Source organism: Ictalurus punctatus, chromosome 1, assembly GCF_001660625.3.
Source record: "Ictalurus punctatus breed USDA103 chromosome 1, Coco_2.0, whole genome shotgun sequence".
Classification (NCBI taxonomy): Eukaryota; Metazoa; Chordata; class Actinopteri; order Siluriformes; family Ictaluridae; genus Ictalurus; species Ictalurus punctatus.
In genome coordinates this window covers 6,834,006-6,850,451 of record NC_030416.2, presented here as the reverse complement: position 1 = coordinate 6,850,451, position 16,446 = coordinate 6,834,006, and the positions used below count along the sequence as shown (strand labels likewise).

Here is a 16,446-nt window from a genome sequence, read left to right as displayed (position 1 = left end):
TCCCCACTCTTACCTTAACACAAAGATCGGAGTGTCAAACTAAATCTACCAAGTCCCAATGTGAAAAAGGGAGAGGTATACTTAACATTTGGTTGAACAAACACCAGACGCGAAGTTGTATGATTACTCACAGGTACCACGGCTCAATATACATATACATATACACATACACATACATATACATATATAGCCACCGGCTAATGTTGCGATCACTGAATGCAATCTCCAGCACGATCTCCGCTGCCAACTCACCACAATACACATGCCACCAACACCGTTCCAAAACTATAAATAAACAAATTAGCCTTGAGATGTTCACCTCATTACACCGTGAGCAAAGTCTGTGTACCTGCACGGAAATTGGAACCGGAAATGCCAGGGAGCGAGGAACTCCGAATCACCAAGACACATATGCACCTGACAAAATAAGGTTCCTTAAATAATCGGGTAGCTCCCACCTTATTGGTCTGCCGAAGCCATACCCGGAGCAGAGCCAATAGGATAGTTAAATCACTTATCCTGCCACATTCTACCCCCTTTTATTTGAATTGCCGTCCGGACAATGACCCAACGAACACACATCCTTGAACTATTTCGGGCTTGCATCCCATGGCCTAAAGCAAACCAAAATTCTTTTAGATGTAGGGCCTGGTGCAGTGACTTCTCTCACGCCCCCCTCATCCACGGCCCATGGTAGATGGTACGGGTTCAAATGGTGGCCTGCAGTGGCCCTCCCCATTCTCTGCAAGGGGATGTCATCAGTACGTGACCGGCCTGCTGGCAAACTATCATGCCCTGATGGTATGTGAGATCCAAAACCAGGAACCCCAAGGCCCACCGAAGACACTGTGGCCCCCTCATCAACACTTACCGCCTTACTCTGTGACGGAACAGGGTCCTGAGAAATAGGAACACGAGGATCTGGCCCCCGCCTTACCGGATTGGTCTCTGGTACCAACATCAGCAAACCAACATCCTCTGATACTTCTACTGACAGCACCTATTCCCAAAAAACGAGGATGTGTCGAGGCCGGAACCAGACTATCCTTCCGGATCCGGGTCTTCAAGGCCGGAGAGATTAACCTTACCCATGTCATCCACTGGTGCAATGGTGTATACTACACCACTCATAGTAGTATTGCCTTCACAACCTGATACACCATTGGGCTCCACAGGTCTTGAATTTTATGACGTCCTCTAGCGTCATACTTGCGTAAATAAACTAACTGGCCCTCCTCCAGTGGTACATCACAGACGTGGGCGTCATGTTTTGTCTTCCGGCGACCAGCAGCAGCTTCCAGTCATTCCTGTGCCCCCTCAAAAGCTACCTGTAGCCTATCCTGATGTTCCCTCATCCACTCGTGCACACTACCAACCCCTACCTCCTGGACTCAACCCAAAAGGAAGTCCACCGGAATTCGTAGCTCCTGCCTGAACATTAGAAAATATGGAGATTCACCAGTCGCCTGATGAGGAGTGGTATTGTAGCAAAACAGCACCTGTGGGAGACATAAGGCCCAATCAGCCTTCGGGGACACAGGTAGAGCACGTAGAAGGTTATGCAGAGTCCTATTAAAACACTCGCACTGACCATTACCCGCTGGATGGTAAGGGGTAGTGCAAGACTTTTCAACATTATACAGAGCAAAAGCTGAAATACCAGGGAGGACTCAAAATAACGGCCCTGGTCTGAATGGATACAACCAGGAACACTGAACTTATAAAACCATTCCACCACCAAAACTTGGGCCACTATTTCCGCCCGTTGGTCCCAAGTAGGCACCACCAAGGTGTACTTGATGAAAATGTCTGTCATAACCAGCACATTCTCTAACCCTGAACGATTCAGCTCCAACACCGTGAAGTCTAGTACCAATATTTCGTTTGGCCGAGAGGCCAATAGATGGCACATGAAGCTACTAGTCAACTCCTTGGTGCCCATGCTCATGGTGTAATTGCAGTAAAACTTTAACCTACAATAGCGATGGCAGCACCAGCTGAAGTCCCTCTTCGCCCCCATCAGAGCGAAACACCCGGCGATGTAATACTCTGTCCTGATCACACAAATGGCCCCATTGGTGTAACAAATTCACAACAGCCTTGGGAAGTTGCCGGCACTCCTCTGCACTAGGAGGCACCCCATGCCTCCAAAACATTAGGGCCTCACCAATAACAGGATCCTCTTCCTGCAGGAACTGCATATCCTCAGCTAGACTGGGCAACGCAGTAACTACTGCTTGAGAACCCAGCCCTGTCTTCCCCGCCTTCCTTACACTGGTGGGGAGCACTGTAACTGGCAGTAAAGCATCTAACTCACCCTGGTTTGAAGGACCCTGTCGGGAGTGAGCATCCGCATTATGGTTGCTTCTTCCGGAGCGGTACCTCAGCTCAAAATCAAATGCAGCCAATTGCGTGGCCAATTGCGCATCCCACCAGTGCTCTGTTCCCTCGAGCTTGGCCGTAGTCAGTGAGGTGGTTGTTATCAGCGAAGACAACACACCTCTGCCCTAACAGGTATTCCTAACAGGTAAACTTCTCAGTCATGGCTCACTTGAGCGTGAAGAATTCCAACTTCATAGAGCTGTAGTTTAACATATTGCGCTCAGTGGGCCAAAGACTGCGGCAAGCATAGGCCGCACCTTCCCCTCCTGTTCCTGAGACAGAACTGTGCCCAACCCCCATGGCTAGCATCTACCTCCATGATAAAGGGAAAGGAGAAGTCAGCATAAGCCAATACAGGGGCAGAGGTGAGCCTGCTCCAACCCTTCAAAACTCGCCTGACACTGCTCCATCCATGCTGCACCAAAAATTGACTCTGCCCAAGCCCTAGGCTTACAACCGGCAAACTCTGCCACCAGCCAATGCAGAGGGGCCGCCAACTTAGCAAAACCATCTACAAACTGTCGATAGTAACTGGCAAACACCAGGAACGAACAGAGTTCTGCCACCCCATGTAGGGCACGGCCATCGCGTTACTGCCTCTATCTTGCTCAGATCTGTAGACACCCCAGCAGCAGAAATTAGATGTCCCAGATAGCTTACCTCCTGCTGGAAAAACATACATTTAGCTAGTTTAGCCTTCAACCCCTCTCGCTCCAGCCGACTCAAAACCACCTCTAACCGCTCCAGATGGGTCACGGAAGAGGAAAACACCACTCTGTCGTCCAGGTCCAAAAGCCAGGACTGACACTGCTGATCCCCAAACAACCTCTCCATCAACCGCTAGAAAGTGGAAAACAGCTTATAAATCATACTAAATCATACATACTACATTTTTTTACATTAAATGTAAAAATATATTTTTGTGATGTTTAGGTAATGGATATGTTTAGGGGATAGAAAATACAGTTTGTACAGTATAAAAATCATTATGGAAATTCCCCATAAAGCATGGAAACCCAACAGTGTGTGTGTGGACCCCCGAAAGTAGCAGTAGCCCCCCCCCCCTTGTATAAAACTCTTTGATAAATTATGGATGGGCCACAAGAAGTTGGACACAATTCGAACACTGGTTCTGCTGAGTAGCTCAATTTTGACCAACTTTTGAGCTGTTTGGCTTCCCATACTCTAGCGCCTGTTAAAGCTGGTCTCCTGAAAAGAATGTTCCTCAGTAACCAATCCTAGCGCAGAAGGAGGGATCAGACGGAATAGCGGTGGTAAAGAGCGACAGTCTGGGTTGTTTGTTGTGCTCCTCCTCCTGGCTGTGATAATAGGTCCTTTTCCCGCGAAATGCTCTGTGCGTTTCCGTGAGAGACAGAGAGGGGAGAACAGAAGAAGAAAAATAATACAAGAGGAGAGGGAGAGGGCTTCGGCTTCCGGAGCAACATGGCTGCTGTTTACTCGGAGAAACAGGCCGGGCTGCAAATAAACATCGAGAATGTGTCGTCGGAAAATGAGAAAGACTCGTCCCCGGAGAACAGCACAGACTCAGCGAGCTGTGAGAAAGACTTAAGTGTAGAAAACAGCGGTGTGGGAGGCGGCGTGAGAGCCGGCAGTCCTGCACCGGAGGCCCGAGAACACGCAGAAACTGCGGCATTCAGCGGTGCGGTTCCTGCGATCAGAATCAAAGAGGAGCCGCCCGAGGACACTGAATACGTGGCCGTGCATTTGGACGATGTCGAGGAGGAAGACTGGGACGAGCAGACCGGCAGAGGAGCACATTTCGCGGGCAGAGATGAAGGTACCGAGGGTAATTATTGACTACCAACAAAGCAGCCGGAGGGCCACCGGAACGCCGCGCGTTGCACGAGCGCCTCTCTGACCTAGTCACAGCGTAGTGCGTTAGACATTTATGCTCTCTGCTGGATTTATACACAGCATTGGGGTTTAATAATGAACGACGTAAATAATGACGTGTAACACACACTTTCGACGTGTTTTATTAAACCAGGACTCACGTCGACGGATTGACCGTCCTTTATACTAAATAAATAAATAAATGAGCTTCAGTTTGTCGTGTTTTTATCAGACAGTCGCTTCGAGGAGGGGTTTAAAGCCTTCAAGGTGTTGGCCTTTCTAGCACTTACATCCCAAATCACGTGTGTTAGGCGTTCATTTAAAAAAACACGCCTTTTCACATGTATGCACATTTGGCAGTCTCTGTCGATCTATTAGGTAGATTTTTTCCCCCACACAAAATCAAGGCGCATCAGCTGTTTGAAGGTTTCATGGCGAATAACTGGCGTTTAATCGAATGCGATGGTCTGTCCCCGCGCCCGTATGCCCTCAGTGACGATGTACCGCAGTGCAGTATGGGAAGTGAAGTTTTATTTACCCTGTACGGGAGGGTTAAAAAACACATACACACACACACACACACACACATATATATATATATATATATACACACACACACGTGTGTCTAGACAAGTTGACTCGCAGTTTATTCTAAAGGAAGTATTTTGCTGTTATTTTATAACGTTTATAAAAGCACAGCACGGTTGAATGCTCGGGATTGGTCGGGAGGTGTGCATTGTTTCCATATAACAGGAAAGTAGTTCCGGCTCTAGGTTTAGGTTAATGCATTCGTTCTAATACCTTATTGTTGCTATAGTAACAGCCCAACCACAGGGATTTGTATGGAAGATGCTCCACCTAATCTACAGTGCTGGAAAAAGGCTGGTTTCTTCTGTTTTTGTGTAGTATCTCTTACTAAATCGTTTTAGATCTTCAAACGAAATCCAACATAAAAACAAAGGCAGCCTGATTAAACTCACAATACTTATTTATTTATTTTATTGAAGAAAAAAAAAAAGGGTTATCGAACACCTGTCACCCATGTGAAAAAACTAATCCCCCATAAACTTAAAATCTGGTTGTGCCACCTTTAGCAGCAATAATTGCAATGAAAACACTACCAATAACTGGAGATCATTCTTTCACAGTGCTGTGGTGGAATTTTGGCCCACTCTTCTTTGCAGAACTACTTTAGTTCAGCCACATTGGACGATTTTCGAGGATGAACTGTCAGGTTAAAGTCCTGCCACAGCATGTCAATTAGTTCAAGCCAAGACTTTGACTAGTTCACTCCAAAACTTTAATTTAGCTTTATTTGAGTCATTCAGAGGTGGACTTACTCAACTATGCTTTGGATCATTGTCTTGCTGCATAATCCAGTTGCGCTTGGGTTTCAACTTACCAACTGAAGACTGGACATTCTCCTTTAGGATTTTCTAGTAGAGAGCAGAATTCATGTTTCCCTCAGTTATTGCACGTTGCCCAGGCCCTGAAGCAGCAAAGCATCCCCACACCATCACACTTCCACCACCATGCTTGAACATAGACATGATGTCCTTTTTGTGGAATTCTGTGTCTGGTTTACACCAGATGTAACGGGATCCCTGTCTTCCAAACAGTTCCACTTTTGACTCATCAGTCCACAGAAAACTCTCAACCTCAAACCTTTTTGAGATTTTTTATTATTTTTTTTAAATGCAAAATTCAAGCCTTAATGTTGTTCTGAGTTATCACTGGTTGTCACCTCACGACTCTTCCATGAATACCATTTTTTGCCCAGTGTCTTTCTGATAGTGAAGTCATGAACTGTGACCTTTGTGACCTGGTTGAACCCCAGTCCAGCTGAACCCCATTATGAATGCAGTTTCATAGATTTAGGGAATTAGTAACTACAGGGGCAAATACATTTTCAGACAGGCCAAGTTGGTATTGGATAACTTTTTGCTTCAATGAATAACATTTATAATTTAAAAACATTGCTTACTCGGATTGTCTGTTTTTTTCTTTGAGTTTGTTTTCATTTCTAAAACAAATTTCTAAATTTAGTATGAGATGTACACAAAAACAGAAGAAATCAGGATTGGGCAAATACTTTTTCACAGCATTGTAGAGGTAATAAATGGGTTTTAAAAAACATCGTTTAACAAAGTAAAACTTAAACCATGTTACCATGTTAACTCTGTTTTTAGGAGACATTTATTTAACATTTATTATACGTACTTTGTAACAGTCAACGTGTTCTCACCTGTGAATCTTCAGGCAGAGGAGTTTGTGGTTTCTTGGTAAGATGACAGGCTGAGAGAGCGAGAGAGGGAGGCTGGTGAGGGAATGACTTTATTGCAGCTATAATGCAAGTGAGAACAGGAACTGTACCGGACATGTTATTCCTTACTTAATTCTTAGAGCTAATATTTTCTTCTTTTTTTGTCATTTTGTTGAGTTATTTATATTTCTTTTAAATATACCAGTATCTGCAGTACATATGTTTTTATTTTATTTTAAATAAAGTGCTTCCTAATACTTTGTTTTGGGCATGAGGTTTAATTCTTTTCCATTTCCTCTGAAACAGAACTCCTGACCTGCCATTTCCCCTTTTCTATTTTTAGGGGATTGGCCATTTTGCTGTGAAGAAAAGAGTGAGGCCTTTGGGAACAAGGAGGCATACACAGAGCATCGCCGGGAGCACACCCATGATGGCCCCATAGTCTGTCTGGACACTGACTCCCAGTGGGACAATCTGCTCGTCTCCACAGACGGAGGTCATCAAACCTTATGCTGTGCTCTGTGCGGTTGCAAATTTTCAAACTCAAGAGAGTTTTTTACTCACCAGCTTAAACACCGTAATGACATCATTAAACAGGAATCGATTTTGGAGACTGGTGAGGGTTTATCAAAACAGAGAGTTTTTGAGTGCAAAGACTGTGGTAAGACGTACGCATCAATTGGCCAATGCCTTAATCATCAGCGTTCACACAAGCAGGCCTCAAAATCGGTTTTCCATCAGTTGGACCATTTAAAGAAAAAGTCCTTTCAGTGTCCCACCTGTGGCCGCTCTTACTCTCGTGCATCGGCTCTTGATGCACATCGCCGTTGCCACGAGGAGAAGTTGTTTAAGTCAAGAAACAGCGAAGGCGAGAAAAACCTAGCTGATGAAGTTGCAATTAAAACTGAAGACACCGCTGACACAAGTTCTGAACAGCTAGAGGAGTCGCCAAAAAAACATTTTGAGTGCTTGGACTGCGGAAAATCTTTTCGCACTATGTGCGGCCTTGGGACACACCAGAGATTCTCTGTCAACTGTTCAAGCACTACAGTTAAGGTGCGCGTCAAGCGTTCGTTTGACTGCACCGAATGTGGAAAGACTTTTCACCGTCCTATGGCAATGGCATGTCATCAACGTTGGCATAAAAGAAAAGAGCAGTTCCAAGGTAACGACCAGCCACTTCAGTGTAAGGAATGTGGCAAGGTTTTTACTTCATTAACATTCTACAATAAACACCAGCGAATGGTTCATAGTAAAGAGATGCCAGCCAAGAGTTTCCTGCATCAAGTCTTTCAGCTCCAGAAGAAGGCTTTTGAATGCCAGGAATGTGGTCGTCGGTTTTCTCGCGCTTCTGCGTTGCATTCACATCAGCTCTGTCACACCGATGTTTTTGGTGAGATTATGGAGGGGAGTTCTCAAAAGTCCAGTTCAGAACAAACAATCGTCTCCGACCAGAATAACCAAGACAAGGCTGCAGATTTTGCTGGAGCCACAGTGTATTCACAAAATGTAGTGCAAACCAATGTTTTAGTAAAAGAATTGAGGCGTGACGGAACATTTTGCACAGAAGGTCATAAAGTAGATGATTTTAAACCGCTCAACATAGCAGCTTCTGACTGTCATAGACGTGACCATGGCTCCCAACAAAACCCTGATCTTGAATTGGTGTGCGAATCAGACCAGGAGGAGAAAGACTTTAACTTGAACCCATGCAAAGAAACCGTGCTCTCTTCTCAGCCTGGAGATCTAGAGATCGATGTTGTACAGATAGGCTGTGTGAATTTCAGTGAGGGATTAGGGAAGGCAGAGATAGACCAAAGTCCTTCGCAAGAGGCTAAGAAGTATGAATGCTCAGAGTGTAATCGGACATTTGATAAGGCAGTTTCTTTGCGCTGTCACATGTTATGGCACAGAGGAGGAATGGGGAAAAAGTCACGTTACTGGAGAAAAATTCACACCACAAATCCCAAAAGGAAAGCTTTAATCAAATGTGAGATTTGTGGCCATGAAAGTTTCACCAAGGCTTCTCACTACGTTCATCTGGGAAAACACGAAGACAGAAAACCCTACAAGTCTATTATGTATCAGCTTGCAAATCTGCAGAAAAACGGCTTCAAATGTGACCTATGCGGAATGCAATTTTCTCGCCTGTCTGCTCTGCAGTCTCATCAGCAGCATCACAACAAACGGAAGAAACCTTATGAATGCTTACAGTGTGACAAAAGCTATTCAAACCTCAGTACTCTTAGCAACCATCGGAAAGTTTGCAGTGGTAAGGAACCTCTTAAAACCAGTGACGAAGACAGAAAGACGGAGCAGTTTAATCCAAGTAAGACACTATTGGGTCCCAAAGTTCATCATTGTAAAAAATGTGGGAAAGGATTCTGGTCTATGGGAGCCCTCTTTCATCATAAACAGTATCATCCGCAGTGTGCCGACGTTAATGCTAGCAGTTCAGGAGCCACCCTTACCTCTGAAAATGGACATGCAAGACGCAAGAGGCGAGGTCATAAGAGGGTTATGATGAGTAGTCACAATCATAAACCTCACGTAATGTCTGATCGCATCAAATCCAAATTGTATAAATGTGATGTTTGCGATAAATCCTATCGTGTTATAGGCTGCTTTCTTAAACATAAGCTTCTCCACCAAAACCAAGGTATCCCACCTCCAGTAAAGTCGTTTGACTATCAGGTTGAACAACTGCAAAAGAACATGTATAGATGTCCTGACTGTGGAAAAAACTTTTCTCGTGCCATGGCACTTCAGTTCCATATGAGAAGTCACGGCTATGAAACAGGCCTTCCAATGGAACAAGCAATGCTGTCCACCAAGTCTGATGGGCTTCAGTGCCCAATCTGCCATGCTGTTTTCAACTGTGAGTCGTCACTAGAAATTCATCAAAAACACTGCTCAACAGCCAAAGGGACAGACGTGGACATGTGTCGAGAAGCGGAACGGGACAATCTTGGTGCACCTAAAGAAAATAATGTTCAAAAACAGACGCATGCAGATGTAAAAGACATGTCTGAAAAAGAACTCAAAATACCATCCTTTACATCTGACATGAAATATGCATGTGATGACTGTGGCAGAAGCTTTTCTGTTGTAGGTGCACTTAACTTTCATAAGAGAATTCACCGTAAATCTCCCATTTCCATTGAGTCACAGTCTGAATGTGTAAATGTGTCGCCCAGCAAACCTGAAGAGCCAACAGCCAAGGCTCCATTTTTCTGTACAGAATGTGGGAGGAAATTTTCTACTAATTCTGCCCTCGGTACACACCGGAGATGGCATAAAGACAAGAAATTGGCCAAATTTATATTAAAGAGTAGTAAAATGTCAAGGAAAAATATGGAGAATGGTCCTTTTTTGTGTAACTTGTGTGGGAAGGGATTCTTCTATCTATGTGTTCTCCGTCGGCACCAGAAATATCATCCACCGATTGTGGCCCAGCCTGATCCTGAAGTAAATCTTAAAATGACTGATCTCCTCAGCAATGCTTCTCCAAAGAGCAGCTTAGACTGCCCAGACTGTGATGCATCTTTCCTTAGTGGATCTCTCTTAGCAGCCCACTTTGCCTCCCATCATGCCAAGCCACCTGTGGTTAAAGCTAAGCAACACGTACAGGAGCCCCCACTTGGTGTACAAGTCTCAGATAATCCTATTATACCAATCAGAAGCTCACCCACAGCTGCCATGTTGGCAGTTGGAGGAGACAAACCAAAGATAAAATACCACTGCCTCCAGTGTAACAAGAAATTTGTAAATGCAAGAGGTCTTCGTGCACACAAATGGCAGAAGCACAGGAAGACCAGAGGGCGACCACCAGCAAGCATGAATGGAGGCATAAAACCTTTTCCTTGCTCATGGTGTGATAAGCGCTATAGATCACAAGGAGCCCTGCAGAACCATGTACGGTCATGCACTGCAAATAACAACAGAAATCTGAAACAACCACATAAACCAGACGTAGTGAAGGAGCCGCCATTACAGCATAGGGCTTTAGAGTCCGGTGCAAAGTGCCTCTTCAAATGTAATAAATGTGGTAAAGCGTTTCCCACTGAAAAGCAATTGGATGCTCATAAAGAAGCCACAAAGACACGCCCTCACTGTTGTGCGCTATGCTGTCGTGGCTATTGGACTGAATCTCAGCTACAGCAGCATCTCATTTGGCACGATGAAGTACGGCGACGTCTCCCAGCTGATCTTCGTTACAGGCTTAACAGCTCTGTAGTGTCAGGATCTTCAGCTAAACTCCTGGTCTCAAGCACAAACCTGGTATCCCCAGCGAAACTACCTTCGACTGGTGCTAATTTGCAGATGGACAAAAATTACAAATGTCACCAATGCAGCAAAATGTTTATTTCCCCACATGCACTCAAGGAGCACCAGGCTCTCCACAAGAGTGAGGAGCCTTATCTTTGCTCTCTTTGTCCAAAGACATTTGCTGAGATCAGAGATCTCATTGATCATCACCAGGAATGTTTGGGTCATGAAGAATTAGGAGCCACTCCTTTACCTGCTTCTCCTCGAGATACAGAGAGCCTGACATGCATTGAGTGTGGGATTTCTTTCAATCAGGAAACAGACTTGCATCAGCATTACATTGATCATGCACGTGGAGAATTCTGAGTTCTGATTAATTGAAGTTTAATTAGCCTGAGGTAGTTTGCTCACAAATTTCCTTTACTTTGTTTTTGGTTGTTTTGGGGTTTGTTTGTTTTTTAAATGCAGAGAAATTAACTACAGTAGTTCTAGTGTGTGCAGATGAATTGGCTCTATTAGATGCTATATAATACCACTATAATAGCCTGTTATGTGACATTTGCTGCACTTAAAACAATAGTCATCACTGCAGAGATTTTATACACATGCTCAGTTTTCAGAATGCAAAGTAGTGACAAATAGTTGTAATCAAGCATTTTCAAGCTTTGCTGATCATTTAATGATAATTTTGAAAGAAAAAGAAGCCTGTTCTAAAGAAGAAGCCTGTCCTTGTAAATGTTTGAATGCTGTTGCTTACTTTAGTTATTCAGCAATATGACTCATTGTGATATTAATTAAGTAGAGATATTATATATCCAAAATGTAGTCTATGATGAATTTTTTTTTTGTAATATTAAACCTCGTGGCATTTTAACTGAAATAAAGGTGATGCAGTGTGTAACAGCAATGTTTGGAATTAACGTATGGAGTTTGCCCTGTTATTTAGATGTAAATATACAGCTCTGTGCAAAGGTTTTAGGCACATGTGAAGAAATGCTGTAGAGCAAAGATGTCTTCAACACATTGTAAAGAGTAGTAAATGAAAAAAAGAAAGTCAGTATTTAGTGTATGGAAAAAAAATAAAAAGAGTAGTCTCCGGTACAATTTGTGCAGTTTTAGAAGGAAATGAGCTGTAAGTTTTATTGAGCATCTTGCAGGACGGGATATGGTTCTTCTGGGGACTTGGACTGTCGTATTTGTGTCTTACGTGCTGGTCTCTTACGTGCTGCTTTCTTTAATGACCTACAAACATTTTCTGTAATATTTAATTTTGTGCTAGAAAACTAATGGTTGGGAATCTAACGTTTTTGTACCGATTTGATAATGTAGAAGTCATAAAATAAAATCTATAACAAAGTTTGTACATAAAAAAAAAAAAAAAATAGGATGCCTAAAACTTTTGCACAGTATTGTATATGTATACATTTTTTTGGTCACCTACATGCACTGGTGGTCTTGTCATCTACTGTATATAATTAATTGTTTTCACCAGTTTTTGTGTTGATATTCGTCCTTGTGATTAATCAGAATTAGCCTTGACTCAGCCAGACTGGTGATAACAAATAATACATTCATTTTGAAGTGACTAGTTTGAATTAAATGCAGTTCAGTGGATATTTAACATTTGGATTTCATTATGATGAAATGTTTTGACCCCTTTTATGGAAAATTTGACTGGACCTTCAAGGACTCCTCATGTGAATTTAACAGGTGGCTCATGTCTTTCGAGCAACTTCTTTTAAATAAATAAATAAATAAATGACTGAAAATAGCAGAGTGTTTCGCAGAGGTTGTAATTAATTTGCGTTTGTGCTGTGCATAGTAGCATATGCTCAGTTTTCCACATGTGTCCCTACTCATGGACAATTATTTTCCAATAGCAATGCTTTTTATTGTTTGTAGCTGTGTTTTCTCTGTGGTAAAACTCTTGACAGTACAAACCCAAATCATGTGTGTAGTGTGTTTACTGATTATACCTTAAAGCCCAAACCTATTCAGAAATGCTTTTAAATTACTCGCTGCTTAATAACTTTTTTACATTGGTTTCTTGTCCAGTATGTTTATCGTTTGCCGTGAGGAAGCATTTAAAATGAATGTAGATATGACTGCTATTCACATATAGTATCTTTTCTTAGTGTTTTACCTGTATGTATTTAGACCTGATTTTTTTCCCCCTCTGACAATGTTGAATGACGTTAGAACAGACATCTCTTACAGAGGCAGGTTGTCTTTGTTGGAAAGGAATTCTGCTGTAATTATGTGTAGTGTATTTAAGTACATGAAATGATTCTACGAAGATGAGTGAATAAACCTCTGAATATGCAACTTGTTTTATGGTGCACACTTTCACATGAAAACAAACAGTAGGCAATATGAGTGACTGAGTACAAAAATGGTTTAGATAAGTTTTACTAATGGAAAATGTCATTCCAATGAATCTCAGTGGTTTACTAATTTGTTTAATTAGAGGTATTCCCCTTCCCAGCCTCCTACCCCTCTCAGATTTCCCTCTCCAGTAAAACCGAACAGCATGAGATGCCAGTACTGCAGGCAGCAGTTTACTCACTGGGAAGCATTCAAAATCTGCATGCAAAATCATGTAGCGGTGGAGGTCAATTTAGTGAGGGAAAGCAAAAAATTTAGTTAAGATTTAGTTAAGAATGTTAATAACAATCGAATGGAGGTGAGCCACATAGATGAGTGCTTTTTTTAAAAAAAAAAAAAGTAAAACTCAACCCTTTCAAAATTATTGCTGTTGCTACACTATATGGCCAAAAGTATTTGGAAACCTGATCATTACACACATACAGTGGGAGAAATAAGTGTAGAACATGTCAACATTTTTCTCAGTAAATATATTTCCAGTGAGATTATTCACATGAAATTTTCACAGACATCAGTATTAACTCCAAGAAATCGGGAAATATAAAGAATTCACAACATTAAAGTCCATGAATAAAGTTATGTGTAATAAAGTGGAATGACCCAGGAAAAAGTATTGAACACGCTAAGACAAAGCAGTTCTCCAAGACAAGGTTAGGCAAGGAACCAGCTGAAATCTGTAAATAATTATATCCCCTATCTGCAAATTAATTAAATTAAATTGATGGTCTATAAAAAGGCTTTTCGTTACCAAGGTGTCACACAAGAAGCATCTCATGATGGGTAAAAGCAAAGAGTCTCTCCCAAGACCTTCACAACCTTATTGTTGTGAAATATGGAATCTCTTAATGTTGATAAGGCCAAAGAGGTGATTGTGGACTTCAGGAGAACTTGCGTGGGCCACTCACCACTTCACATCAATGGAATAACTGTGGAAAGAGTCAAAAGTTTCTTGGTGTGCACATGACAGAGGACCTCTCCTGGACTCTCAACACCACTTGCATAGGCAAGAAGGCTCTGCAGCATCTCCATTTTTTATAGAGACTGAAGAGAGCCAACCTCCCCCTCCCTTCTTCACCACCTTCCTCAGAGGGTCAATTGAGGGTTTCCTGACCAGTCGTCTCACTGTTTGGTATGGGAACTGCACAGTCTCAGACTGTAAAACCCTACAGCGAATTGTGAGAACAGCTAAAAAGATCATCTGGGTCTCTCTACCCACCACTGTTGCCTCGGACAATAACCGCTGCATCCATAAAGCCACCAGCATTGAGGACAAACCCTCTCACATCCATGCCATCACCCCTACCAGACTCTGCAATCATTTTGTTCCTGAGGCACTAAGATTGATCAACACCTTGCTGCCTCCCATTGTTCACCTGAACTAGTAACCCAGTATGATTCAATACCAGTTCCAGAAGAAGCAAAGTGTGAAGAGTAGAGGTGTAAGAGCCAGAGTAAGTTTTTTATATATAAATATTTTTTTATAGGGGTCAGTTAGGTGATCACGGAAGAGGTGGGTCTTTAGCTGTTTCCTGAAGATAGTGACAGATTCTGCTGTCTAGAATGAGGTTGGAAGTTCATTCCACCAATGAGACACTGAGGTACACTGAGGGACAGATAGTGTGAAGGTTCTGGAAAGGGACATTGAGCCACGCTGAGTAGGCACCACTAAGCGTTGGTCATATAGTCCACAAAACAAGATAATAGCTGCATTTATTTAGTAACGCCTACTTTTCCAGCCTTTTGTTATCCCGTCCCAACTTTTTTTTTAGACATGTTGCCGCCATCAAATTCAAAATTACCTTATTTTTTTCTTAAAAAGGTACATTTACTCAGTTTAAACACTTGATATGTTTCCTGTGTTCTGTTGGGACTAAAATATGGGTTTATGAGATCTGCAAATCATTGTGTTTGTTTTTATTTACACTTTACACAGCGTCCCAACTTATTTGGAATTGTAGTTGTACTTCATATGATGTCATAATGAAGTGCTTGTTTTCGTTCACTTGACCAAACATTATGTACGGATAGATATTTATAATATTTAGCCTTTGATTACGTGTAGGATTTGCATATGGTTAGATATGGGTTACAGTTTGTATTAAATTATGTGTTATTATTTTGTTTAAAGATCTTATTTTTTTTTCATTTAGTACTGCCCTTCAGAAGCTGCATAAGATATATTACATGTTTCCCAGGAGACAAAATAATGACAATTTACACCGATCATTCTGTTCAAAAGTTTACACCCCCTGCCTCTTAATGTATTGTGTTGCCTTCTTGAGCATCAGTGAATGTTTGCACCTTTTGTAATAGTCATGTACGAGTCCCTCAGTTGTCCTCAAAGATGATTCTAAACATCATATAGTCACTTTTGGAAAGGGGTCAAATATGCAGTAGATGCTGGAAAAGTAAAGAATGTGCAGGACCTGTAGGATTTTTGTGAAGAACCGTGGGCAGTTTAACTGCTCAGGACAAACACGGGACTCATGAACAACTTTCACAAAATGTAAACAGTCGTTGATCATCCAGGTAAAGACACACAGTATTAAGAATCAAGCGTATGTAAACTTTTGAACTGGTTCATTTGTGTAAATTCGGTTATTATTGTGTCTTTTGGACTATATGTAAACATCTGTTATGTGAAATAGCTTATTTAGTGCAGTACTATATAAAAAAAATTAAATGCAATTTTAATGATGCCTTTTTTTTGCAGATTCTGCAAGGGGTATGTAAATTTATGAGCACAACTGTATAAACTGGATTGTTAACATTTGTAAATATTTTTTTATAAAAAACCTAAAGCAGAAAATCCATTACTGGTATTAAGCAAAATGACATTAAAATGGTCCAAGCTTAATAAGATCAGCCCTGAGCTTGGGTTACTGTCTGTGTGAACTGTCACATGTTCACCACATATCCACACAGGTTTCTTCACACCTCCCCAAAACATGTGGATCAAGTGGAGCAGCTGTAGTTGCCCTGCAAGGATTAAAATACCCAAGCGTAAATTAATTTTAAAAAATATATGTGCCTTGGTATTACAAAGATTGTACTTTTTTTTTTTCCAGGTTAGTCTAAGCAAAACACAAGCCAGTCAATTTATTTTCATTCTTGACTTGTGTAGGAATAATCATTTTCCATGCTTTTCCAAGGTTTCTGTATTTTATCTGTTTGAGTAGATTATATTAAGCAATCTCTGTGTGTGTAACCTTAAAGTAGTCATGTTTTTGAAAGTTCCACTTGATAAGATAGATTGAACAGGTGGTAGCTTTCAGTTCAAGAATATTTTGTTA

At 41.9% G+C, this 16,446-nt stretch overlaps 1 protein-coding gene across 2 annotated transcripts; it reads left to right on the top strand.

Moving 5' to 3' along the window:
* Positions 1-3,613: 3,613 nt before the first annotated feature.
* On the top strand, positions 3,614-13,093 carry si:ch211-261d7.6 (zinc finger protein 91). 2 transcript variants are annotated; one of them, XM_017467386.3, is made up of 2 exons: positions 3,614-4,189; positions 6,843-13,093. In XM_017467386.3, exons 1-2 carry the CDS (start codon positions 3,826-3,828, stop codon positions 11,132-11,134), a joined length of 4,656 nt encoding a protein of 1,551 aa, XP_017322875.2. In that variant the 5' UTR covers positions 3,614-3,825; the 3' UTR covers positions 11,135-13,093. The 2 variants fall into 2 exon arrangements, with proteins under 2 accessions (XP_017322875.2, XP_017322881.2); XM_017467392.3 differs by having other exon boundaries at positions 3,615-4,180.
* Positions 13,094-16,446: the final 3,353 nt, after the last annotated feature.

Bases quoted from the DNA above. Each gene is read 5' to 3' on its own strand.
- si:ch211-261d7.6 (XM_017467386.3), top strand. From the start codon at position 3,826: ATGGCTGCTGTTTACTCGGAGAAACAGGCCGGGCTGCAAATAAACATC. The intron at 4,190-6,842 runs GTAATTATTGAC...TTCTATTTTTAG, and splicing joins CAGAGATGAAGGTACCGAGG to GGGATTGGCCATTTTGCTGT.